This window comes from Paralichthys olivaceus, chromosome 2, assembly GCF_024713975.1.
Source record: "Paralichthys olivaceus isolate ysfri-2021 chromosome 2, ASM2471397v2, whole genome shotgun sequence".
Classification (NCBI taxonomy): domain Eukaryota; kingdom Metazoa; phylum Chordata; class Actinopteri; order Pleuronectiformes; family Paralichthyidae; genus Paralichthys; species Paralichthys olivaceus.
The window spans coordinates 557,501-584,142 of record NC_091094.1 but is presented as its reverse complement, the minus strand read 5'-3'; the positions used below and the strand labels follow the sequence as shown (position 1 = coordinate 584,142).

General features: G+C 43.4%; 3 protein-coding genes across 11 annotated transcripts in view; 2 read left to right on the top strand and 1 right to left on the bottom strand.

Moving 5' to 3' along the window:
• The first annotated feature begins 8,277 nt into the window (after window positions 1-8,277).
• nicn1 (nicolin 1) lies at window positions 8,278-13,625 on the top strand. Of its 2 annotated transcripts, XM_020108389.2 has the most exons (7): window positions 8,278-8,418; window positions 9,228-9,377; window positions 10,060-10,239; window positions 10,662-10,775; window positions 12,511-12,579; window positions 12,766-12,870; window positions 13,145-13,625. In XM_020108389.2, exons 2-7 carry the CDS (start codon window positions 9,231-9,233, stop codon window positions 13,184-13,186), a joined length of 657 nt encoding a protein of 218 aa, XP_019963948.1. In that variant the 5' UTR covers window positions 8,278-8,418; window positions 9,228-9,230; the 3' UTR covers window positions 13,187-13,625. The 2 variants fall into 2 exon arrangements, with proteins under 2 accessions (XP_019963948.1, XP_019963947.1); XM_020108388.2 differs by lacking the exon at window positions 8,278-8,418 and having other exon boundaries at window positions 9,088-9,377.
• Window positions 13,626-14,025: 400 nt separating this feature from the next.
• Window positions 14,026-20,292, top strand: khk (ketohexokinase). 6 transcript variants are annotated; one of them, XM_069515169.1, is made up of 10 exons: window positions 14,108-14,186; window positions 14,258-14,425; window positions 15,093-15,209; window positions 15,618-15,752; window positions 15,912-16,046; window positions 17,551-17,623; window positions 17,918-18,064; window positions 18,166-18,254; window positions 18,324-18,481; window positions 19,799-20,292. In XM_069515169.1, exons 2-10 carry the CDS (start codon window positions 14,328-14,330, stop codon window positions 19,915-19,917), a joined length of 1,071 nt encoding a protein of 356 aa, XP_069371270.1. In that variant the 5' UTR covers window positions 14,108-14,186; window positions 14,258-14,327; the 3' UTR covers window positions 19,918-20,292. The 6 variants fall into 6 exon arrangements, with proteins under 6 accessions (XP_069371274.1, XP_069371266.1, XP_069371285.1 ...); XM_069515165.1 differs by having other exon boundaries at window positions 14,032-14,425; XM_069515178.1 differs by having other exon boundaries at window positions 14,111-14,425; window positions 15,695-15,752.
• Window positions 20,293-20,530: 238 nt separating this feature from the next.
• pltp (phospholipid transfer protein) overlaps window positions 20,531-26,642 on the bottom strand; it is a 7,612-nt gene continuing 1,500 nt past the window's right edge. For all 3 annotated transcript variants that reach the window (XM_069515157.1, XM_069515147.1, XM_069515161.1), the window contains 14 exons: window positions 25,721-25,856; window positions 24,175-24,274; window positions 23,970-24,098; window positions 23,660-23,815; window positions 23,375-23,438; window positions 22,897-23,052; window positions 22,639-22,815; window positions 22,469-22,528; window positions 21,949-22,113; window positions 21,782-21,849; window positions 21,645-21,687; window positions 21,465-21,528; window positions 21,280-21,356; window positions 20,531-21,125 (listed from right to left, as the gene is read on the bottom strand). In XM_069515157.1, the coding sequence (XP_069371258.1) occupies window positions 21,036-21,125; window positions 21,280-21,356; window positions 21,465-21,528; window positions 21,645-21,687; window positions 21,782-21,849; window positions 21,949-22,113; window positions 22,469-22,528; window positions 22,639-22,815; window positions 22,897-23,052; window positions 23,375-23,438; window positions 23,660-23,815; window positions 23,970-24,098; window positions 24,175-24,274; window positions 25,721-25,850 (1,479 nt within the window). In that variant the 5' untranslated portion in view covers window positions 25,851-25,856 and the 3' untranslated portion in view covers window positions 20,531-21,035. The remainder of the gene's footprint in view (window positions 21,126-21,279; window positions 21,357-21,464; window positions 21,529-21,644; window positions 21,688-21,781; window positions 21,850-21,948; window positions 22,114-22,468; window positions 22,529-22,638; window positions 22,816-22,896; window positions 23,053-23,374; window positions 23,439-23,659; window positions 23,816-23,969; window positions 24,099-24,174; window positions 24,275-25,720; window positions 25,857-26,642) is intronic.

The following is a 26,642-nucleotide window of genomic DNA, read 5'->3' as shown; positions in this document are numbered from 1 at the left end:
AGGAGAGAGATGATGAAGGGGAGAAAAAACTAAAGAAGGAAAAGGAGGTGAAGATGAAGGAGGAGGAACAGAGGAAGGACAGGAGAGAGAATTAGGATGTGAATGGACAGTGACTGATGAGAATGAACTTGAAGAGGGACGTGATGAGACAGACAGAAGGACAAAGAGGGAAGAGAGAAAGGAGGTAAAGAAAAGGAGGGATGAGGAATAGAGGAGAGGAAACAGGAGGACGGATGAAGGCAGAGACAAACCTTCAGGGGACGAAAAGAAAAACTGCTTCTTTAAATGTTCAAGTTCTAATTTGTTTTTCTGGAGAATTCTCCGAAGAGTCGAGGATGATGAGCGTGAAGCGAATCATTTGTCCTCCATGTCGTTAATGACTCTAATGTAGCTGCTGTACAGTAACGACACTAACACGTGATGTCATGGACCTGGTTCGATGCCGACTAATGGAAAGTGGCACAGTGAAGGTTATTTCTCCAAAACCAGTTTTATTTTGCAGCTCAGCAGATGTGAGTGTTGTTGATGTGCTGCACATCAGTCGACTTCAAGGGGACCGAGTTTCACAGGAAACTTAAAAGCTGGAAAAACCTGAGGTGCATAAAGAAGAAGAGAAGAAGAAGAAGAGAAGAAGAAGAAGAGAAGAAGAGAAGAAGAAGAAGGGAGCGTGCAGCTCGGAGCAGGTGAGTCGTCCCCGACTGTGTTTAACAAGCAGATCCTTTCTATCAATAATGTAAGTGAACTACTTCCACACTCTTTTTCATTCCGCACTGATCACACTACGCCTGCAGGACGCTGACGCTGCACTTGCACATCAATCATTTATGACCTCACCTCCGGTCTGAGCAGGACCGGGCCAAAGGGAGGTCGAACCCCGCCGGCCTCAAACGCCCCGTCAGCACTTCACATGTTTTAACAGGAGCCACATCTGGTTCTTAAGAGTTACACACTTTGGTTTTTCAGCTGAAGCTTCAGGAGCAGAATCAGCAGCTCTGGTTTCCCTGACGACTTGTCTGAGTGTCGGTATCAAACAGTGATCCAGAACCATGAGAGGAGACGACACTCAAACAATCCTGATCCAAAAAGTCTGTAAAGACGACAGCACAACAGATATCCTGCCCTTCTCCGCAGGAAGACAACACTGATTTGGTTTAAAGTTGCAGGTAAAAGACTCTTTTTTGTCTCTTATCACTTCTCGTCTCTGCGTCTCTGCGTCTCTCGGTCCCAGCAGAGGACATCACATCGCTCGACTGCAGAGAGCTGGAAACACGTCTTCGCACCGGCATGTCAAACAGAGAGAGAGACGTGGGAGACAGAACAACACCGGAGGATTCACCAGAAGAAGAAGAGTTGGAGGAAACAGACGTCACACGACAGCTACACTGAGGGCGTCGCTCAAAGACGCAAAACACGAGTCATGTGATGTAAGCCCCGCCCCATCCTTCTACAACAGCTGACCTCAGTCGACACATGTAAATTTAATTCTTTAATAATCATGATGTTAACCCCCCCCCCCCCCAAAACTGACAACACGCCATCTACAAACCAATCAGAGTCAAGTACAGGTAGACGACGCCCACTAAATTCTCTTTAATCCCTGAATCACAACGTGAAACTAAAACTAACAGATCACATGGAACATGAACACGTGGACCACCAGAGGGCGATGAAGAGAGACGAACAGAGACGTCTTCACACTGTTTGTGTCTGAGGAGACGGAGACGTTCCTCATTCAACCTGAGTGACTCTCTCCCTCCCTCGCTCGCTCGCTCCTGTTGAGGGCAGATAATTAAAAACTCGTTGAAATGAGCCAAAGATGGAAATTTACAAACACTCACACTCTCACACACACACTCACTCACACACACACACTCACACACACACTCACACACACACACACTCACACGCACCCACACACTCACACACACACACTCACACACACACAGGACGGACAGGGGCTCAGCAGACACTGATGTAATCAGTGACCTTTGGATGTTCACATTTACAATAACACAGAATCGAGCTGAATTCATTTCCCTTTTCAGACACAGGGTGTGTGTGTGTGTGTGTGTGTGTGGGGAGGGGGGGAGGGGGGGGGGGGGTGAACTGAGGACAAATACAAGCAGAAAACAGCGACATGTAAAATAATGGAGGATTCATTCCACTGCTGCTTTACCTTCGCTCCTTCATGGAGGTGAAACACAACAAACAAGTCTTTATTTTCTTCACCTTCACTCGTGTCTCTGCGCCTGAAAGAATCGGACTCTGTCATGAAAGTCGAATCAATAACGTGGAGGAGAGACTAACGAGTCGTACGATGTGTGTGTGTCCGAACCACAACTTCAAAATGATTATTGTGACATTTGTCTGACGGAGGCTGAATAAAAATAAAGCACAAGTGAAGCGTGTGAGAGATTCTTCATCGAGGGTCAAAGGTCACCGGGTGAAAAGAACCAGAAGACAAAAGTATCATTCAATAAAATCGGTTCTTATTAAACGATTGAGCGTCGAGTAAAAAATCCTGAAAATTATTTAATTGAAGGTCATTTAAATTTCAGCATCATGATTTAAATCATGAGACACGTTTTATCAAACATCATGTAAATGTTTCACTGGTTTTACAGACATGAACTGAACCACTGACATGTTCCTCACGTGTTCTTCACGTGTTCCTGACATGTTCCTCATGTGTTCCTGACATGTTCTTCACGTGTTCCTGACATGTTCCTCATGTGTTCCTCATGTGTTCCTCACATGTTCCTCACATGTTCCTGACATGTTCCTCATGTGTTCCTGACATGTTCTTCACGTGTTCCTGACATGTTCTTCATGTGTTCCTGACATGTTCCTCACATGTTCTGCAGGTTCTGTGAGAACACATGTCTGAGTCAGTGTCTCTGGACGTGTTCTGGATCTTCTCCTGCAGCCTCTACTAAAACATCTGGAACCTTCTCAGTGAGTGGGCGTGTCTCTGAGGTTTCTAACACGTGACGGACGTGAAACTGAAGAACACAAATGTCTCAGGATGAAGAAGAGGAGCCGTACACGTAGAAGACGAAGACGTCAACTTGGAAAGACGAGGAGGTTCCAGATGTTTTGGTGATGAGGGCCGACGCCGTGTGGACGAGCTGCGTGGAACTGAACCCATGAACAGGATTTACTACATTAGAAGAAACTTCATGTTTAAAGTATTTATACATGAGAACAGAGATGAAGGAGCAGACACAGGAACTGAGGAGTTGATGGTAGAAGACGTGAGGAGACAAGTTGTCTATGAAGACGTGAGGAGACAAGTTGTCCATGAAGACGTGAGGAGACAAGTTGTCTATGAAGACGTGAGGAGACAAGTTGTCCATGAAGATGTGAGGAGACAAGTTGTCTATGAAGACGTGAGGAGACAAGTTGTCTATGAAGACGTGAGGAGACAAGTTGTCCATGAAGACGTGAGGAGACAAGTTGTCTATGAAGACGTGAGGAGACAAGTTGTCCATGAAGATGTGAGGAGACAAGTTGTCTATGAAGACGTGAGGAGACAAGTTGTCTATGAAGACGTGAGGAGACAAGTTGTCCATGAAGACGTGAGGAGACAAGTTGTCTATGAAGACGTGAGGAGACAAGTTGTCCATGAAGACGTGAGGAGACAAGTTGTCTATGAAGACGTGAGGAGACAAGTTGTCCATGAAGACGTGAGGAGACAAGTTGTCCATGAAGATGTGAGGAGACAAGTTGTATTGAAGGCGTCTTGTTGTGACCATCAGCTGATCGCTCCAGACGTCTGAGACTCTCCTGCTGACTTGTGACCGTGTGGAAGACAAACTCTGGAGAAAGTCCGGACCAGGTTCTGAGGACGTCCCCCAGAGCTGACGTCTGAACAGCTCAGTGACGCAGCAGAGTCCAGATGTGACGTTAGAGAAGACGAGTGTTTGAGTCCCTCCACAGCTCCCCGTCATCTGTTATTCACCGCTGACATCACAGCTCGCAGGTCCTCCTCCTCCTCCTCCTCCTCCTCCTCCTCCGTTTGTCTTCTCTTTTAAGGAGCTGGGCCTGCGACTGCTCCGGACTTGTCACGGTGATTTACCGCACCATTACAGCAGCCGGGTATCAAACACTGGGCTGATAACAAATGCATGGAGAATAAAAATGTGCAGGTGTTTGCACTGGTGGCGTCGTGTGCGTCTCCGGGCGAAAAGTCAGACGCAGTTCCTCCGATCATTTCTCTTCTCCTCCGACGACGCCACCAATCTCTCTCTCCCTCTCTCTCCATCTCTCTTGATGCCATCTCTCTTTTCTGCCTCAATCCTTCACACTTCCTCTCCTCCGCTCTCTCTCTCTCCAAAAGCAAAGTGCATTCTTCATCGTATGATTAAGAGGAAGCAGCGGTTCAAAATGGACCTGGACATCACTGACAAACCACAGCGGAGACACGCTGTCCTCAGGGAGGGACAATAAAACTCTGGAGGCATCTTATTCAGTGTCGTTACACAAACAGTCTGTGAAACTGAGACGTGAGGGCGATCGAACCTGAACTCTGAATATTTACCTTTAAGAACCAACTGGTGGTTTTCTCTCTGTCTCAGTCGGGTCGGACAGAAAAAGAGACTCAACATGTTTATCTTCAAACCTCCCGAAGGGTTTGTCGATGAAGAAGAAGAAATGATCCCGTCACCAGGGATCTTCACTTCACTTTAAAGTTTAAACGTAAAATCAACCTTTGAACAAACAGAAGTATTAAAGATGAACAGCGATAAACAAGATTTAAAACCTAAAAGATCATTTTAACTTCAGTAAATCAGCACCTGGTTTGAATCAAGTTTCTGGGAGTTGTGTTCTGAAGCCGAGAGGAAACCGGCATCACCAGGTCACATTAGAAACATTAATAAAGACAGACGACCAAGCTGAAGACACCATGTTCATTCTGTCTCCGTGGTTACGCACTTCTGCACAAAGAAAGTTTGAGCTGAAGAGGAGGGTGATGAAGACGAGGGTCACCCTGAGGTCACACTGGAACCAGACGAGTTTAGCGACTGTGATTTAATTCATTGACAAACGTTTTGCTCGTGGACTCGTCCTCTTTCCATTTATGAATGAATGAACACTACGATGGAGGCGTGGTGTCACCTCGGTAAAAAGCAGCGGTGATGTGTGGAGGCCGGAGAACGAAGAGGCAGCTCTCAGGCCACAGATCGATGGCGGAGGAGATGGGACTGACGAGCTGGACTCACTGAGCTTGAGACAATCACAGTGTTTTCAACCTGCAGGTCAGAGCTCAGTGGTCCTCACAATCAAACAGCGTCTGCTCCTTCACACTGTTTCTACATCATCACTCTCACTGCACGTCTGAGGAAACCTGACACAATGTTTTCATCAACCAGTCCAGAGACAGAGACAGTCCCCCTGCTGTTGACCGTCCCTCACCACAGACAGTAAGATGGAGGACACGGCTCCACTTTCTGTGGAAAGTCACGAATCCCTCCATCACACTGACGTCACGTACAAACTGAGCTCATCAGCAGAAGATCAAAACCTTTCAGACACGACTCTGATGTCTGCAGCGGTCATGACGTCATCGCCACAGGACGATGACGTAAGAATTAAAATAACATCGGCTGGTGGAAAATCCCACAATAAATTCTAAAAGTTTATTTTACTATGAAAAACATGATGAACTTGTTTGTCTCAGCCGTGAGCACAATGCATGATGGGATGTATTGATCGGTTAGTCAACAACGTTTCACGATGCATTGTGGGAAACAGTGATTCTAAAGGGAATTAGAAACTCACTAAACATTCAGACAGAAAGAATAATTCCTCGATTGATTCACCTCCCATCATTCTACAAACTGTTTAACGCTGTCAATCATTTTCTGACGTTCTCAGTTACACGTGGCATCTACTGAACTCGTGTCCGTCCTGAGAGACGGATCCTCACGCCGCTCTCTCAGGTTTCTACGTTCTTTGTCCCCTGTTTTTCTTGTTGAGTTAAGAACAGAACACAAACTGTGATTTGTGAATTCGGGCTGTACGAAGAGAAGCACAGAAGCAGAAGTGATGATGGATGATCAAGGTCAAAGGTCACAGTGAGCTCTCAAAACATGTCGTCATGATGTCTGCAGAGAACCAGACTTCCAGTACAGTTGAATATTAAAACTCTCATCTGTCTCTGCTGGTTTGTCCTTTTTCTTTTTTTTTTTAAAAGACCTCGTATCATGATGAAACCGACAGACGACAGGAGGGAGGGATGAATATAAGAGAGGAGGAAGGAAGGAAGGAAGGAAAGAAGGAAAGGGCACACCGGGCATCAGGAGTGTGTCTCAAAGGTAAAAACATACTGGATGTTGCTTCTTGGATTGTGGGAGTTTTTCCCAGTGTCCTCCCTCCCTCCATTCATCTCTCTCTCTCTCTCTCTCTCTCTCTCTCTCTCTCGCTCACTGACCATCTGGGAAAGAGGGGATAGTTTTGACGCTGCCAGCTTCCTACACTGGCTGATCGGATCTGAGGGATTTGGAAAGCTTCAAACACAATAAACAGAACAGATGAATGTCTGCCCCTGTACTGGATATGGGGGGGGGGGGCAGGTGTCATCCTCACAGCTCTCTATGAAAACAACAGAATCATCAACCTTTAGGATCTTTATCTTATCTGTGTTTTACATGTGATGTTGTCTCTTGATGAATTGATTTAAAGTTTGTCTTTATTTTGTTGTTATATATTTATTGTGTTTCACTGAGTGAGTCGTGTGATGTTCACGTTCACGTTGTTTCAGTGTGTGGATCAGGTCAAATATCACAGGTCTCAGTGTTGCTGCAGCTTTCTGTGCTTCTCAGTCAAGAGGGGAACTCACATGGAACAAAAATAAAGGAAAGTATTATTGAGTATGTTGGTGTAGTCTGTGCACAGATCCTTGTAAAACTGATCTTCTATCAGTCTATATGTCCAGGATTAACAGCCGCTGTAAGATCCACTCACTGCATGTGCAGCAGCGGCTGATACATTTTCCTCTGAACTGATTCGTCCTGGAAGTGTTTCGCAGCGTATCATTACAAGACCGCGGAGAGCAAACAGCTGATTCCTGCTGCAGACTGATAAAGACACAGATGTGCTGTCTCTGGCTGATACCAGAGCTGCTCACCTGAATCTCATTGTGACGCCCGGCTGAGCCCGGTGGGGCCGAGCGTCCATCATTTCCTGGATGTTTTCACAGGAGGAGAGGAGGCCTTTAAATTCAGCGTGTGGTGCAGTACACGGAGTAAGTCTGCCCTCTGCTGACTGTTACACAGACACTTCAATGAGCCCAGAGAAATGCAGCTCACACAACAGCATAAGAAGAAGAAAAAGTCAAGAACAGGAACACGTGATCTGCAGTGAGATGGAAGTGTAGCCACCAGAACTACCACAAAGTCACTGTGAAGAAGTTCAAGGAGACATGTAATGTACATACGTGATAAACACATGTAATAGGGAGAGAATTGACCATCACTGAAGATAAACTGACCCGTGCTGTGATCTTCTCGTGTCCAGATCACTGCACCCAAGGTTTGACTGGATAATCTAAAACAAACATTGTCGCTCTGCAGCTGAAATCCAGCTTCACTTCACAGGATTCATTCAAAACAAGATGGAAACGTCTCTTAGATGCTCAGATCATGTTCCTCTCTGCCTCACACACACACTACTGAACATACGGTGAAGCCGTTAACGATAATTATTCACCGAAGATTTGGAACAAACCGTCACGAGATGTTAGACGTACATCCTCCGCTCATAACTCACTTTTAAATACATTTTATTCTCTTATCATTTCTTGTCCTTATATTTTCTGTTTTTAAGCCTCAGTTGTTCTTCAGCTGCATTTTATGCTTTGAAAGGTGCAAAATAAATGAAATCAGATAAAGTCGGATCACATGTAATCAGACCATGTATCAAAATGTCATGTTTGATAATATCATAGTTGTATTTGGATAGATTATTTTATATCTTTAAAAGATTTTACGTTATTAAACAGATTGAAATAATTATAGTTAACTAATGGAATCATCCGACGTACAGATGTGTTCACGTAGAATACACATACGTTTGTTTGTAGACAATTTAATTCAATGTAAGTGCCGAATTTACAAAATGCATTTTATTCACATTAGAAAGTTTATTTCAGGACCAAAGCGAGAATTAACGAAGGTGTGAATTATTACTGTGTAATACTCAGTGTTTTATAGTAAATGGGAAGTTTTTACTTCACACTCCGGAGCTCAAGGTGGCGCTGTCGAGTCCCCGCCCACAGGAAGCAGCTGGCCCTTTAAGACTCCCTCCGTTGCCTTGGTTACATTAGCATTAGCATGTCAACATCTCCAGGCTCCTCCGTCGCTCTCTCCCCGGTCTCCTGGACGGTAACCCACCGAGTCTCCTCCGTGATAAACTCAGGTCAGAACCGGACCAACACTCGGTCAGAACCGGTTTATCAGGTTTTATTTCACCGATAACCGGGGACCTGCCCGTTAGCTGCGCTGCTAACTGCACTGCTAACTGCACTGCTAACTGCACAGTTAGCTTTGGATGCTAACGTCACGGTGACTACAGATGTTTAGCATCAAGAATCAGCTCCGTTATAAAAACTGTGGAATTCAAATATCTGTGTGACGCTCCGTGATGCTAACACGATGCTAACACGATGCTAACACGAACATAAACTGGAAACATCGAGCTCAGTAAACTGGGTTGAAATGTAAATGATGGATCCTCTCTAACACACTTTCATATGAATTGTACAACATGGCGACTTTAACGATGCCATCAGCGATCAGAGAGTAAAACTACTGTAACTGAGCGTCGTGTTCATCTGACTGATTCATCATCCAACACTGTTGCTGTAAACTATAATGATATGATGTAATAAACCATGACATAACAGGTCAACACTGACCAGCAGGTCCAGGTCCAAACCTTCTGTAATGTGAGGACAGCTTGAACTACTGCAACGCTCCCACATGTCCACCATCTGTTTAACATGAGAAAATGAACTTCACACTAACGTAGTAGGACAGAGAGCAGCCATGAATGTCCAACTTACTCCAGTCACACTGAAATACAATGTGAACCATGAGGGAAACACTCCACACAGTGTGGAAGTACACTCAGTATGATCCAGACAGAGAACCAGCCCTGACGCTTCCAGTAGCATCCAAACAGTTTTTCACTCAGTTTAAATAATGTGACTCCTTGTTGGTTTGCAGAAGATGAGCGGCAGCACTGACGAGGTCCAGGCCGTGACCTGCACCATCAAACCTCCGGTCTACCTGCAGATCGGAGAAACCCCAGCAGATGCAGCTCACTCTGGGATCTGTGTGGTGGACGTCTCCCTCCCATTTGGAAAACCCGTCCGTGTGAGTCACGTCTTCCTGTTCTCAGTCTGTTCCCGTGTGAACAGTTCATGCTCAGTGGAAGACGTCATCCTCTGCTCAGGACCACATCAGAAACTGGCTGCAGCATTAATGTATAAAATCTCTGGTATATAACCTTTAGATATCAAACTACATCCCAGTCATGAGACACTTCAAACATTCTGGGCACTGACCTACTTCTTAGCACTGAGTCTTAATTAAAATCAGTTTTAATGCAGAGTGACTCCTCATTAGTCGAAAACTTCAAAGACGTGGGCCTGCAGCCACTTTATCCATGAAGGAATTATCTCCAGCAGACTTTTCATGCTTCTCACTTCAGCTTCTCACATGAAGACTGAGAATCAGCAAACTCACTGTTCCTCAAACAATACGTTCACACTCAGGGTGGACTGGTGGCAGCTTTCCTCTGGACTCCACTTTGGGTTCATGATTTATTGTTAAAGTCTTTATCTGTAACTTCCAGTTCATCCGGCTGGTCAACAGAGATCTTCTTTATTTATGTCTTCATTTTGGGATGATGCTAAGAAGCAAATTATTTCCCTGCTACTATGAATTCGATCATATCATCAGATCACGTCTCCAAGGTTTTTAATCTTCGTCTGGACATGATACTGCTCGTACCTTGTGATTGGTTTTTAATGCACGGTCACTTCCTGTCTTTCAGATTGAGGAAATCACCTTTAAGAATTACTACACAGCCTCTGTGAGTGTGCGCTTGTTGAGGAGGGGCCCCGGACAGGAGGCCCCCGCCAAGTGGTGCACGGCTCTGAGAGACCTGTCGCTAATGAACAACCCCCACACCGAGGGGGGCTCCCAAGACTACTATTCCATCCACAGGACTCAGGTGGGCTGCAGATTGTGTGTAGGTTTCCTCTGTAATTTTATGTCCTGCAGCAGAACTCAGACGTTTCTTCTTCCGAAGTGTTTCAGCGTTATAAACATCTGAATAAATCCATGTCCCATCTGCTTACATGGAGGATATGGAAGATATACTGCCACCAGCCACCAGGGGTCAATAGAGGACCTTTGACTTCACTTTTTGAGAGCTGTCATGTCGTCCATCTTTATTTAGTCCATGATTCTAGAAAAGGTGAAGTTAATGGTTCAGTTCATTTTCAGTTGAATTGTTCTCATGGTCATGAAAAACCTGGAAAGTCATGAAATGTGAAACAAAGTGCAACATAAACTGAGGCTTCTTCATTTCACTCCTTCCAGACGTCTTCACACTTTCTTTATCCTTCTTTCATTTATTCCTCATCTGAACAGATGATGGTGGAGCCTGATCATGTGGTGTCTGTGCGACTGATCCTGAGACAGCCGTCTTCCGCCTGGTTGACCTTCAGCCTTGAAGACATCAAAATATTCCCCCACACGGAGCCGGTCAGTTTTCATTTGAGTTTGTTTATATTCACAGCTGACTCAGTGAAGCAGAATGATTTAACTGATGAGGTTTAAATGCAACGGACAGAAAAGCTTAGGTATAATATTCTGTTTGATTTGTTGTGTAATTATGATCCGAGCTTCGATTGTATTTTTGCCAACTTAAATCCAACTCAGTGATTCTCCAGACAAAGAGTCAAAGAGACGTCAGGTCCTACAGGACGTTTTCTCACCTGCAAGGCTGCGGTTTAGGGAGAGCTGGAGCTGGTAGTGGGGAGCCTGGAGCTTTAGGCTGAGGCTGGAGCGATGGGGGTAAAGGTGGCAGGTCCAGATGTTTGTCCAAGGTAAGGGGTGTAAAGCAGGGTTCCAGGAAAGGAGGTGAGTAGCTAGGTGAGGAGGCAAAGAGCAGGGACCGGAGCAAGAACAGGAGGAGCTGGAAGGGAAATGGAGAACAGGATGAGATCAGGCAACAAGGGCTAAATTCTCAATAGCAAACACAATAAATGGCTGAAAGTGTAGCAACACTAACTGGTAGCAGAGACAACGATCTGGCAGCGTGGAGGTGGTCAGGAGGAGGTGGTGGTCAGGAGGAGGTGGTGGTCAGGAGGAGGTGGTGGTCAGGAGGAGGTGGTGGTCAGGAGGAGGTGGTGGTCAGGAGGAGGTGGTGGTCAGGAGGAGTATGTGTAGATGCTTGATGACAGATGAGGTGCAGCTGGTGAGGCTCTGCTCTGACTCCGGTGCACCTGCAGACAATCACACACAGGAAGAACCACTCAGGGAGGTGTAGCAGGTCAGCAGTACCCACAACTAGAGGTAGAGGGCAGAAGCAGTTCGAGGGGCAGATGTAACATCTCACTCTGGAAATTTAGAAAAATAGCATCTTTGAATTATTGTGATGGTTTTAAGTTTTTCTTTGTCAAACATTGAAATTAATTCAGGTGAAAACCAGATGAGTTCATACATCTGTTGTACTGATGTTGTACTGTTGTTGTACTGCTGTTGTACTGCTGTTGTACTGATGTTGTTCTGTTGTTGTACTGTTGTTGTACTGATGTTGTACTGATGTTGTACTGTTGTTGTACTGATGTTGTACTGATGTTGTACTGATGTTGTACTGTTGTTGTACTGATGTTGTACTGATGTTGTACTGCTGTTGTACTGATGTTGTACTGTTGTTGTACTGATGTTGTACTGATGTTGTTCTGTTGTTGTACTGATGTGGTACTGATGTTGTACTGATGTTGTACTGCTGTTGTTCTGTTGTGGTACTGATGTGGTACTGATGTTGTACTGATGTTGTACTGATGTGGTACTGATGTGGTACTGATGTTGTACTGATGTTGTACTGATGTGGTACTGATGTTGTACTGATGTTGTACTGCTGTTGTTCTGTTGTGGTACTGATGTGGTACTGATGTTGTACTGATGTTGTACTGATGTGGTACTGATGTGGTACTGATGTTGTACTGATGTTGTACTGATGTGGTACTGATGTGGTACTGATGTTGTACTGATGTTGTTCTGATGTTGTACTGATGTGGTACTGATGTTGTACTGATGTGGTACTGATGTTGTACTGATGTGGTACTGATGCGACCAACAGATGGAGCCAAAGCGAAGACATTTCAAATCCCATAAATATTCAGTTCAACAAACAACAATCTGAAATCAGGGTAACTGATGAAATGATTCCACCGTGGTTTCGGCTGTAGACTCATTTTCTTTCTCCTTCCAGGACCCAGAGAAGGAGGTTTCTGATTGGCTGTCTGACCTGACCCTGGCCGACCAACACTCCGACCTGGAGGTAGTTGTTTTGGTTTGTTTGAGTCAGTCAAGGTTATTGTTGAGGATTCTGGAGAAAAATGTCGAGACACTTAACATTTAATGTCGAGTTAAAATTTTGTTCTCCTGCTTGCAGCACAGTGTCTTCCTCTGACCAGCACCTGTCTTCCTGTTTGTCCTCCTGTCCGTCTTCCTGTCTGTCTCTCAGGGCCTCCCCGACCCTCAGACCGTCTCATCAAGCATCCAGCAGATGTGGGCTCTGACTGAGGTGATGCAGACCAATCAGACGACAGCGTGCATTGGACGATTTGATGTAAGATCTTCGACTCAGTGTCAGACTCGTCTGATGAGGAACATTAACACAAAACGTCTTTATCGTGTCAGTCAAAGAAACAAGTCATTTATTATTTCATGAGCAACGTGCACTTCCGGTGGACGACTGAATTCATTCAGATCAGCGCTGTCGGCTGTGTGATCGCTGCTTCACACAGAGGATGAAGATGTAGCTCCTCGTGGTCTCGTCTCTCAGAATCTGTGTGTTCACAGCTTGAAAAGAAATTAATCAAATCATGTGTTTCTGTCTCCAGGTGGACGGATGCTACGATATCAACCTGCTCTCTCTGACGTAACGTCGTCATCGAGCTCTCGCCTGCATGGGAAGTTCACTTTATGGAAAACAACAGTTATAGAAGGAATAACTTTGAAGACGTATAAAAACTACTGTGTAATGGAGAACACCTTCAGAGAGAAACAAGAAGTTTCATGTTGTATGTTACACTGATGAGAAGAATCAGACATCTGCTTTGTTCTATTCATTTAACTCTGATGTTAAAATACATGTTTACTGTGAAATGACGTCCTGTATGTTCTGATCATAACACTCAACACTTACTTTGGAAAGAGGAGCGTGTTAAACATAACTCATTTCTTTTTCATTATTTTCAGTGTTTGTATTAACTGTAATTATTTATCGAAGTGAGTAAACCTCAGTGAGAAACCCAGCTGTCGTCCTGCAGCGTGTCTGTAATCTTGTCATAAAAAGTAATCTGATTACTGCCACTGACTCACTCCCTGGACTCCGTTTGCATTTGTTGACATGTACAGAGGTTTTACTGAGTCTCATGGTGAAAATATGAACTTCTGAAAATAGACTTTATATTTTCATTTCTGGTTCAAGACTAGTGACTCGTGCGGACAGCCTGTGTAAGTACTGCAGTGAGAATCTGTTCCTTTCCTTGTTGCTCTCCTGGGCTGAAGCCTGTTGTGACCTCGGGTCAACACCGTCACTGCTTCAGCTGCTGATGACGACACACTTTAGTTTTCACACTGTGGATATCAATTCAATAAGCTTTATTGGCATGACTGTGTATTACAATATTGCCAAAGCGTTAAAATAATAAAATTATATAAAACTATGTATTAGATATCTCTCTCTCTCTCTGGCTTCACCACTCACTCTCTTACACACGGAAGCACTGGCCCTTTCTTAAAGGAGCCGCTACACAACAAATACTGAGCAGTGTGTGTGTGTGTGTGTGTGTGTGTGTGTGTGTGTGTGTGTGTGTGTGTGTGTGTGTGTGTGTGTGAGAGAGAGAGAGTCCAGAGTCCAGCTTAGTGTGTGTGTGTGTGTGTGTGTGTGTGTGAGAGAGAGAGAGAGAGTCCAGAGTCCAGCTTAGTGTGTGTGTGTGTGTGTGTGTGTGAGTGTGTGTGTGAGTGTCCAGAGTCCAGCTGAGTGTGTGTGTGTGTGTGTGTGTGTGTGAGTGTATCAACATGGAGAACCAGAAGAAGAAGATTCTTTGTGTTGGACTCGTTTGTCTCGACATCATCAATGTGGTCGAAAAATACCCTGAAGAAGACACTGACAGCAGGTTAGCAAGCTAATGCTAACACACACACACACTGAGGCTAACACTGACAGCAGGTTAGCAAGCTAATGCTAACACACACACACACTGAGGCTAACACTGACAGCAGGTTAGCAAACTAATGCTAACACTGACAGCAGGTTAGCAAACTAATGCTAACACACACACACACACTGAGGCTAACACTGACAGCAGGTTAGCAAGCTAATGCTAACACACACACACTGAGGCTAACACTGACAGCAGGTTAGCAAGCTAATGCTAACACACACACACACTGAGGCTAACACTGACAGCAGGTTAGCAAACTAATGCTAACACACACACACACACACTGAGGCTAACACTGACAGCAGGTTAGCAAGCTAATGCTAACACACACACACTGAGGCTAACACTGACAGCAGGTTAGCAAACTAATGCTAACACTGACAGCAGGTTAGCAAACTAATGCTAACACACACACACACACTGAGGCTAACACTGACAGCAGGTTAGCAAGCTAATGCTAACACACACACACTGAGGCTAACACTGACAGCAGGTTAGCAAGCTAATGCTAACACACACTGATATTTATTATTAATGTTATAAATTATATGTATTATTATTATTATTATTATTAATATGACTATTGATGCAGTGATGTCATCGGTGTGTGTCGTCGCAGGTGTTTGTCGCAGCGTTGGCAGCGAGGAGGTAACGCCTCCAACTCCTGCACGGTGTTGTCGTCACTCGGAGCTTCCTGCAGCTTCATGGGTTCACTGTCTGCTGGACCTGTGGCCGAGTGAGTGAGCATCCATGGGATCAACATGTGCAGCCATCACTCTGTCACTGTTCATGTTTCACTAATGATGACAAAACATCAACACCGTCACGTTTGTCAGGGTCTATGAATCCTCGGCTTCCTTCTCTCCTCTCCTCTTTTCTTCTCTCCTCTTCTCTTGTCTTCTTGTTTCTTCTCTTGTCTTCTCTCCTCTTCTCTTGTCTTCTTGTTTCTTCTCTCCTCTTCTCTTTTCTTCTCTCCTCTTCTCTTGTCTTCTTGTTTCTTCTCCTACTCATCTTTTCATGTTTTGTCGTTTCTAATCTCACGTCTCCTCCATGAGGAAGAGTCAGTGTAAAGTGCGGGTAAGGAAACCGTGTTTGTAGTTTGACTTTGGAGGACAGAGGAGATTAAGGAGTTTCCTGTGTGTAGTTTTATTTTGGAGGATTTTCAGAAACTCCACATTGACGTGTCTCTGATGTCTGAGCATGCTCAGTGTGTCCTTCCAGCCTCGATGGTCATCAGCAACATCAGGACAGGAAGTCGCACCATCCTGCACATGAACAGGTGTGTCTGTAACTAATGGCTTATGTTTCAGGAACATCATCATTGTCATGGAGATGCTCCGCCCCACTCCTGTTCCACCAATCAGAGCACAGCTCCCTGTGCGTATGTGTGGTTTTATTTTGAAGGACAGAGCTGATGTGTTTCCTGTCTCTGGTTCAGTTTCATCGTGGCTGATTTCACGCACCGTGCGATCGACGTGTCGGCTGTGATCTGGCAGGTCAAAGGTCAAACTCCGTGTGCCTGTTGTGTGGTTTGTCCATCGACTGGATCTCGAACCGTTGTTCTCTCCGACATGTAAGACGTCTTGACGACCAGTTAGCATCGCACAGCGTTTACTAAACACCTCTCTGTCAGTCAGACTTTGTTACCATGGAGATAGATGGTGTGTCCACTCTCCTTTATTAAATAAATTATGCTGAATAAAAGTTCAACAATTCTTTCAACTAACTTTTAATAAAGATTGTATCTTTATCTAAGTTATTTGTGGATCATGAATCAAATCTAACAGCTTGATTTATATGAACGACAGGAACAGACGTGACATCAGGATCATGTTTAACGGAGCTGAGAAACATCACAACTGTTTCTGTCTCTCAGGATCGTGTCGATGATGACGCTGGTTTACGCTATTCTGATTGGTCAGTGAACCTGTCCAGGTTAGACATCCAGCATTGGTTACCATGGCGATTCACTTTGGTAGGAAGTGTACCAGCTTTAGAAAAATAAAATAAATTACAGTAACATAAAAAGAATTCAATCTAAATTAAATCTTAGAATAAAATCCTAAGCGTGTGTGAGAGGTCTACTTCGTGTTGACGGGTGAAGCATCTCACTTTGATCAATAATAATAACGACAGTAATAGGAGTAATCTGATTACATTTTAATTCACTGTCAGCTGCTATTTTTCATTAGTTTGACAAAACCAACCCTCTGAGGTGTTTAGTGAACACTGTCTGACACGACTGCAGGAAGCACAAACTCCTGATCCTGAATCTGGTCTAATCACATGTGGTCACACAAGCCACTGCAGAGCGACTCGCCCTGATCCTGAACTGATCCACCGCAGTCAGCATCAGGTTCCATCAGACCGAGCGGCCGATAGAATGATAGACACAAACATATCAGTCTGTTTTCTTATATTCACATATGGTCAGCTTAGCTTAGCATAAACACTGGAAGCAGAGCCTGTGTACGTTTGGGTAAATGAACCAGACTAATGTGTTATTTTCTATCTCTATGCTAAGCTAAGCTAACAGTGAAGTCGGACCCTGAGGGATTCAGTGAAACATGGAAAGTTTATCAAATTTTCAGTTTGAGAAACTTTGAGAAACGTATCTGTTTATTTTCTGTCAGTTTGAGTCTCTGCTGTGGTTTTATTGGTCTTAATTGATGAAGTAAATTTCTCTGAGATATATATATATAGATATATATATCTATATATATATAGAGAGTATATAGTGGTGGTCATGATAAATATGATGAAGACGATGGAAATTGTTGCGTCCGTCAATAATAAAACCTGCTCTGTATGAAGTGACTAATAAAACATCTTATTTGGTTTCATATAATAAAAACTGACTTGATTTTATATTTGGATCCATAAACAGAATCTACTCCTCAAAGTTCATGAATCGATTCCTCGTCGTCTGACCAATCATTTCTTATTCAGATCACAGAAACTAACCAATTATTTAATCAGGTTTAATTTAAGATCTGAAACCTTTTGATTCAATAATGTTTATGATTCTCTTGTGTTTATTGATGACAAAAATAATCTATGATGTCACTTCCTGTCAGGAACCTTCCTGATGTCACAGCAGCAGATTTTTCCAAAGTTGAGCTCGATCAGTTCAAGTGGATTCACTGGGAGGTGAGAACACGAAGACGACAAACTCACCTGAACCCACTGAACCCATGACCACGACGAAATAAAGACGGAAAATGAACTTAATCAGAAGATAATGATTTACTGATCAATGACCCTCCCACACTGACCAGACTTTTTAATATTAGTTTAACCTGTCCAAGATGAATTATTTCAACATGTGCAAATGTTTCTTAAAGGAACTTTGAAAAACGTATGCATAATCATTTTAGGACTTTATTACAGAGAGAAATATTGACGTTGTATTTGTCAAACTCTTGATTTATTAATCGTCTGCAGGGTCGAAATGCTGAAGAGCAGGTGAAGATGATCGAGAGGGTAGCGAAGTACAACAGCACGTTACCGCAGCATCAGAGGATCACTGTCTCCGTGGAGATAGAGAAGACCAGAGAGCCGCTGTACCAGCTGTTTCCTCTCGGGGACGTGGTGAGCGCCTTTATGACAACAGGTTTCAGTATGATTCAAATAAAACATTAACATGTGATTAACATGATAAAGATCAGGACTCAGGGTTTGACTGTCGACAGGTGTTTGTCAGTAAAGACGTCGCTCGTCACTTTGGCTTTGAGTCGGCAGAAGCTGCTGTGAGAGGATTCTACAGTCGAGTCAAAGCGGGGTGAGTGCAGTTGACCCGTCTGTCTTTCCCTGACCTGTCCTATCTCGCTCTGACCCGTCTGTCTCTCAGGGCTGTCCTAATCTGTGCCTGGGCAGAAAAAGGAGCAGATGCTTTGGGTCCTGATGATGTCATCATTCACTCTGATTCGTTTCCTCCTGAAACTCTGGTCGACACTCTCGGAGCTGGAGACACGTTCAACGCCGCCGTCATCTACACGCTGTCCAATGGTAGGACGATACAACTGTCCAATGGTTGAAACATACAACTGTCCAATGGTTGAAACATACAACTGTCCAATGGTTGAAACATACAACTGTCCAATGGTTGAAACATACAACTGTCCAATGGTTGAAACATACAACTGTCCAATGGTTGAAACATACAACTGTCCAATGTTAGGACGATACAACTGTCCAATGTTAGGACGATACAACTGTCCAATGGTTGAAACATACAACTGTCCAATGGTTGAAACATACAACTGTCCAATGGTTGAAACATACAACTGTCCAATGGTTGAAACATACAACTGTCCAATGGTTGAAACATACAACTGTCCAATGGTTGAAATATACAACTGTCCAATGTTAGGACGATACAACTGTCCAATGTTAGGACGATACAACTGTCCAATGGTTGAAAGATACAACTGTCCAATGGTTGGATGATACAACTGTCCAATGGTTGGACGATACAACTGTCCAATGGTTGAAAGATACAACTGTCCAATGTTAGGACGATACAACTGTCCAATGTTAGGACGATACAACTGTCCAATGGTTGGACGATAAAATCGTCCAATGGTTTGACGATACAACTGTCCAATGTAAGGACGATACAACTGTCCAATGGTTGAAACATACAACTGTCCAATGGTTGAAACATACAACTGTCCAATGTTAGGACGATACAACTGTCCAATGGTTGGACGATAAAATCGTCCAATGGTTGGACGATACAACTGTTCAATGGTTGAAACATACAACTGTCCAATGGTTGGACGATACATTGGACAATACAACTGTCCAATGGTTGGACGATACATTGGACAATACAACTGTCCAATGGTTGGACGATACATTGGACAATACAACTGTCCAATGGTTGGACGATACAACTGTCCAATGGTTGGATGATACAACTGTCCAATGGTTGGACGATACAACTGTCCAATGGTTGGACGATACAACTGTCCAATGGTTGGATGATACAACTGTCCAATGGTTGGACGATAAAATCGTCCAATGGTTGGACGATAAAATCGTCCAATGGTTTGACGATACAACTGTCCAATGGTTGAAAGATACAACTGTCCAATGGTTGGACGATAAAAAGGACCAACTGAGATAGTTATTGTTGTTCTGTTTTCATTGGTCTCAGATCAGTTCACATGAATCCTGAACTTTCTCAGAGTTATCTAACCTTTGACCTCAGACTGATCCCTGATCAGAGGTTTTTTTTTCCTTTTCCGTTTGGTTATTTTTTCTAAACATCTGGATTTTTATTGAAGTTATTGTTTAACTCATTATATTTTCTGTCTGTAGGGGGCAGTTTGCAGGACGCTCTGACCTTCGGCTGCAGAGTGGCTGGCAGAAAGTGTGGTTTCCATGGTTACGACAGCATCCGTGAACACTTCGAAGACGAGTTAAAACCTTTAAACTGAAACTGTGGTTAACTTAGAAAAACTTTATTTTGAATGAAGTGATGATTTGTTTCAGAATCAATATTTAATATTCAAATAAGCGTCAGTTAATTAATCAGAAACGTTTGTTTACATAAATGATCAATAAGTTGATCACTAACTGATATTTTCCTGAGCTTAACTGAGAGATAACTATTAGTTATTCGATATTAGTGATTGGTTGATAATTAATATTCATTTACATATTCACTGATATTGTTTGATAATGAACCAATAACAAGCTGCTGATGAAATGACAGTTATCAGGGACTGACTGTTTAAAATGTTTTCATGAAGTAAAATGAGTAAAATTTGATGCTGAATTTTTTCTCACAAGAATAAAATCTGACAAACTGATCAATCGTCATGTGTTCAGAGCAATAAAGTTATTTTGATTTTGATGACAGTTAATATTAATCATGTTCTTATAAAATCATGTAAATATACTGAATATACATTTTATTGTTTACTTATACATTGATTTTATTTATCTTAAGTTAAATACTACCACATTGCTCTGTGGCTTTCCATCAAATAAACTTTATTTGTATTTCTTCACATTAACACTGGAAAGACAGCCTGTTGAAACACTCAGTCTGATTTTAATCATTTAATCAATTCGATCATTTTGACACTTTGAAGACATTTCAGTATTTAAATAAAAAACTTTTGCTCCTGCCAACTCACCAGGTTATCCTGTAATGCAAGTGTGTTGCCATGGTAACAGTATATATTCACAGGTAATGATCACAAAGGTTTTCTTAAAAGAACAAAGTTGTGTGATGATGCAACATGTTTAACTCAAACTAGTAGTTTGACTGTCACTCAAACTGGTTTACTTCTGGAAAAGTAGTTAACTGGTTTAACATCATTACAACTAAATATCATTAACTACAGTTTACATCTAGTTTACACTGGTTACACTAACCTGACCCACCTGCTGGTGAACATGTCATTCAGAAACATCAGCTCCGGTGGTTATTGGCTGTTTATGTGCTTACATGGTTGCCATGGTTACATCACAAGCCACAGTGGGAAGTTGAACAACACAATAATATACTTTGTGTGTGTGTGTCTCTGTGTGTGTGTGTGTGTGTGTTTTAGACGTCTGGTTCCGTCTCATTGCTTCCTGAGATCATTTCTCTCAGGCCTTTGCTGAAGTGAAGATTCGCTCCGATCACTATGAAACCCTGAAGAACACAGCGATCACTTTATTAGGAACAGCTATTATTGATCACTTGTCAAATCGACGAATCACGTGCCAGCAGAGCCAGCCAGGAGCTTCAGTTTCAGTTAATCGTTCTAACTTTGTCATGTTCTCATATGTTCACATGTTGAACTTACATTGTGATATTCAACCACCTCCTCGATGAAATCCATCCCATCAGCCAGAGGAATCTGAACTCCTCGCTTTGTCCAGTCTGAACACACACACACACACACACACACACACACACACACACACACACAGTTAGTTTTTCAGTGTAACTTTAGATTCATGGTCTCCAATCGATGGATCATTTACTTACTGTTGATTAAAGGAACCACAGACATCTGTAACATGGTCTTTAGAGGAGCCTGCAGAGGAATCAACTGACAGACAGACAGAGAGACAGACAGACAGAGAGAGACAGACAGACAGACAGATGTATTCACTGTTTGTAAATATATAAAAAGAATAAATAGATAAGTATTTGTATTAAACTTACAGCCAGAGACTCCAGAGCCGATTGATTAGAGAAGAGTTTAAACCTGAAACATAAAAGAATTTAACTGTGATAACACACACATCCTGTTTCAGAATAAAAGCCTCAGCATGTGTTTGTGTGTGTGTGTGTGTGTGTACCTGCGGAGGTCGGCGTGAACAGCCAGACGTTTTCCTTTCATAGAAACCTTGGCGTTAAACTTTGTTTGCTGTAAAAGCAGAAAACTGTTAAACATAAACTGATTGTGTGTGTGTGTGTGTGTGTGTGTGTGTGTGTGTGGTTGTGTGTGTGTGTGTGTGTGTAGTACCATGGTCAAGCTGCTGAGTTGGACCGGAGGCTGACCTGGAGGCAGAACCATCACCTTCACAATAGCCGTCATGTCAACCGTTGCTCCTGACGTCTTAATGGTGGTTTTCGGAGGTGAGTTGACGGCGAGTTGAAGCGACATCGGAGCATCCATCAGAGCCGGGTTCTACACAGAACACATGAGGAAAACATCAAAGAGGAGCGGTTCTACACAGAACACATGAGGAAAACATCAAAGAGGAGCGGTTCTACACAGAACACATGAGGAAAACATCAAAGAGGAGCGGTTCTACACAGAACACATGAGGAAAACATCAAAGAGGAGCGGTTCTACACAGAATAATCCCTTTTATTCCACCATTGTAGCTGCTACAACACAAGAGATGCTACCAAACAAAATTTCGTTAAAAGCTTCTTATCTTATCTTCATATGAATCATTAATAAACAGCTGGGGTTTCCTCTGGAGACCTCAAACTTTTCATGCTCTCGGATCGTTCCTATCTCTCCTGTGTTCACTCGCCTGCATCATGATGACTCCAAAGTAAGTGGTTCTCAACAACATCTCCAGATCTTTAGGCATCTGAAAGACAGGCAAACTTGAAGGTCACTGAGAAATTGTAAAACGTAACTGTGTACGGTGACGGGGTTCAATGATTTATGGTGGTTTTCAGGGTCTGTGGTGTTTGTGACCTTCTCATTGATTATGTGCATCTGGAAGATTTCTGCTTTGTAGTACGCGAACAATCCGCTGTCAAAGAAGAACTCGGAGAGAGCGAGGTAAACCATCCGGTCGTAGTCTCTGATGACCGGGTCAACAGCGATGTTCACCAAAGTGTCATTCGGATCACGCAGCTCGAAAAACATCCCCTGAAGACAAAACATGTCCATGTTCACGTCACACCGTCATATAAAATAAACAATAAACAATATGATGAAACACAAGTTCACCCTGAAGTTCATGTCGAGGCTCCTGGACGTCACCAAGGGATCATCGATCAGAGAATAATCGATTCCAATAAACCGATCAACCTCCGTCTTCACAGGGATCGTCTCCAACATCGAGTTAACCTGAACCAGAGCAGCATGATCCAGAGCCGGACAGATCTGAGAGACAGACAGGTCAGAGAGAGACAGACAGGTCAGAGAGAGACAGACAGGTCAGAGAGAGAGAGACAAATCTGAGAGACAGACAGGTCAGAGAGAGACAGACAGGTCAGAGAGAGACAGACAGGTCAGAGAGAGAGAGACAAATCTGAGAGACAGACAGGTCAGAGAGAGACAGACAGGTCAGAGAGAGACAGACAGGTCAGAGAGAGACAGACAGGTCAGAGAGAGAGAGACAAATCTGAGAGACAGACAGGTCAGAGAGAGACAGACAGGTCAGAGAGAGACAGACAGGACAGAGAGAGACAGACAGGTAACAGACCTTTTGATTGAGGATGAAGCGCATGCCTGTCGTCAGAAAAGTTGCCAGGAAGTCATAAACTCTCCTGAAAAAAGAAAAGATGACAGACAGATTTCTGATTGGTCCACTGGATGATCACATGACTGAACGTTCTTCATCATTAGATGTTGACAGACGAGGTGAAAACATCTGAATCAGTGGAACGAGCTGTGAAAACTTGTCGACACGTTTCGTCACTGATCTCTTCACCGGTCCTATAAACGTATAAACGATGTTTCGTGAATAATAACGACATCAGTGTTTTACCCGAGCGTTCCGCTGAACTTTGCTTTCATTTTGGAGATTCTGGCGTCGCAGGTGATGTTATTGATCTTCAGTCGTCCTTCATCGTCTCGGATCAGATTCAGAGCCGTGTTGATGTTCACTCCTTCGGCCGAAGCGTTGATGTTTCCTGTGTCGTAGCTGAGACACGTTGTTAGTGAGGATTACTGCGTTAACTCATAAACAAGATATAATAATGAGCAGAACTATCAGTCTGCAATCACAGTGTTGTGTATATCTGTAACTATGTAATCTGAATCCATTAGAAAACTTAGTGTTCTGATGGAGAACTCACAAGAACCAGTAAAGGATCCGTCGGTGGAAAGTCAATGTGATCGATGAGTTCTGAACATCGAACAACAAACCAACTTCAGGGATGAATCGTAGATCAGCATGAGTCAGATTCAACTCTGTGATCTTCACACTGATGACACACAAACAGTGTTAATGAAGGTTGGATCAAACATCACATGCGGTGGTGCAGCGTTCCAGGTTCTTACTCAGTGATGGTGTACTGGAACCGTCCCTCTTTGCCCCTCATCTCCGGCATACTGATGTTACTGAGCTCCTCTTCCACAAACTTCTGAGTCTCAAACTTCACTGAAAAGACAAAACGTCTGTTAAAAAAAAACGTATCAAAAAGCCACTGAGGCACCAGTTCAGTCGTACTCAGGTAATTAAAGAAGTCCATTGTCCTCGCTGAATTAACGGTTGGGTAGATTTATTTTCCCGTTCAAAAGCAAAGATACACATGTGCTCCTCCTCGTGCTCTGGTGAAAAAAACATGTCCCTTCCTGGTGCATCCCGTCATTAACACACCTGCACCACTGTGAATCCTAGTGTCTAAAACTATAAATGCAAAAATAACAAATAATCATATATCAAACTAATGAAATAGCTCCTAGACACAACAAATGTTACTGGTTCTACTGATGACTGATAATATACATATAACATAGTTAGTAATAATACTACTACTACTTCAGTGACCTTTGGTTGAGGGATGTAGGGGTAGTGCAGTGTATTCAGGACCCCTTTAAAACGAAGGGGGAGACAGACACTTCCAAATCCTTCACGAACGGATGAAGAGAATCAACATGGCGACCGGTGCGGATAAAATGCTCATAAATGTAAATATGAAATGTTCAAAATAACCATGAAAAAATCTTTAAACCCAAAATAAAATGTGATGGAATCACCGTGAGAACCTTTTTAAGTTGTTACAGAGTCCATTAAATGAAGTTTAATAAAAACTTCCCTGCTCATGTTTTGAGGGTTTCGGTGCAGGGCAGACGTTTTACAGACTGACTGCCAAGATTTCTGAGATTGGACCATACAGCTGGAGGAAGGAGCCGATATGGTGAGTAACCCTCGGGTCAATGACAAGGACCTCAGTCTTATTTGTTCCTAACTGTAAACACTAGATGTCCATCCAGTCCTTCATGGCAACAGGCAGCTGTGCATAGTTTCAAGTCTGGTTCTTTCTCCCAGTTTTCTCTCTCTCAGTCGTCAGAGCTGCTCATTGTGGGATCTGTTGCTTTCTCTATAAATGTTAAGGTCTTGACCTTCTATGTAAAGAGCCTTGAGATAATGTCAATAATGATTTGGTGCTATACAAATAAAATTGAATTGAATTACAAGTTTGTTAGTCTCATCAGGTTTGAATGAGAACGTCGTCCATGTGGTGATGCTACGAGACCCCTTTAAAACTGTAAATAATATGGCAGTAATTATAACGCAAATAATACAGGATCTAAGCCAGAACCCTGAGGCACACCACATGAGAGAGCAGTGATTTCTGACATGTAGAGACAGAGTGACACATAAGAACTCTATAAGATAAATGACAGGAGAATCAGTCCAGAGCGCTCCCAGAGACACCCACCCACCCATCAGGATACTATGATCCACAAGGGACGTCTGGACTCTGCTCTACCCACTAATCCTCAGATAAGTGCAAGTGTGGTTTATTTCTAGATTATAGTTTTATCTGGATTATATCTTAAATATAGTTTGTTGTTATAACCTGGATTAAAATGTACTCACGCATCTCCAGTCCTTTGTCAGTGATGCGGATTTTGCAGCCAGCAGGTTCTGCGGCAGCCACGATGGATGACACCAAAGACATGATGAGGAGGAGGGACAACAGAGAGGAAGTCATCCTGAACCGGAACATGTCCACCTGACACACAGAGGACAAAACATTCACATTAGTAATGAAAGCACCTCAGTGTCTCTGTGCTGTCAGGTTGGTGCAGAGATTCTGGTTGAGGTTCGGGTCAAATCTCTACGACCACTGTCTACAGACATCATGTCCAACTGTCCACAAAGTTTCCAACTGTCCACAAACTGTCCTTTGGTGTAAACAGCACTCTGCAGGTCAAAGGTCACAGTGAACAGTTTGATCTTTTCTTCCTCCTGTGGTTTCACAGCAGCTGAACATTCTGAGGCTGTCGTCCATAAACAGTTCAAGTTGAACTACAGTAACCTCTGTTTCACCACACACACACACACACACACACACACACACACACACACACACACACACACACACACACACATTAATCATCAGGTCTGGAGCCTTTCAAGAGCAGTCCTCACAAATCCAGACGTGCAGGACCACACACACACACACAGACACACACACACACACACACACTCTTACTCTCTAATCTGTGTGTTTAATCACAGCTCAGTGACGACAGCCAATCAGCATCCAGCTGCTGCACCCACATCTGGACATCTGCTAACGTCTCATTAAGAGCCGACATTTCAAAGGAGGGCGATTTACGGACACGTCAGACTGAGCTCCACATGGTGGAACAGGACCTGGCTAGCTGGTTAGCATGCTAACTCGAGCAGTGGAAAGGAAGAGCGGGTTGTCCACTAACCAGAGGGTCACTAGTTTGATCCCTGGCTCCTCCACTCTGACACTGAACCGCCCCTGATGACAGTGATGTGTTAGAAA

Bases quoted from the DNA above. Each gene is read 5' to 3' on its own strand.
- khk (XM_069515165.1), top strand. From the start codon at position 14,328: ATGGAGAACCAGAAGAAGAAGATTCTTTGTGTTGGACTCGTTTGTCTC. The intron at 14,426-15,092 runs GTTAGCAAGCTA...GTGTCGTCGCAG, and splicing joins GAAGAAGACACTGACAGCAG to GTGTTTGTCGCAGCGTTGGC. The intron at 17,624-17,917 runs GTGAGAACACGA...AATCGTCTGCAG, and splicing joins TCAAGTGGATTCACTGGGAG to GGTCGAAATGCTGAAGAGCA.
- nicn1 (XM_020108389.2), top strand. From the start codon at position 9,231: ATGAGCGGCAGCACTGACGAGGTCCAGGCCGTGACCTGCACCATCAAA. The intron at 9,378-10,059 runs GTGAGTCACGTC...CCTGTCTTTCAG, and splicing joins CATTTGGAAAACCCGTCCGT to ATTGAGGAAATCACCTTTAA. The intron at 12,871-13,144 runs GTAAGATCTTCG...TTCTGTCTCCAG, and splicing joins CGTGCATTGGACGATTTGAT to GTGGACGGATGCTACGATAT.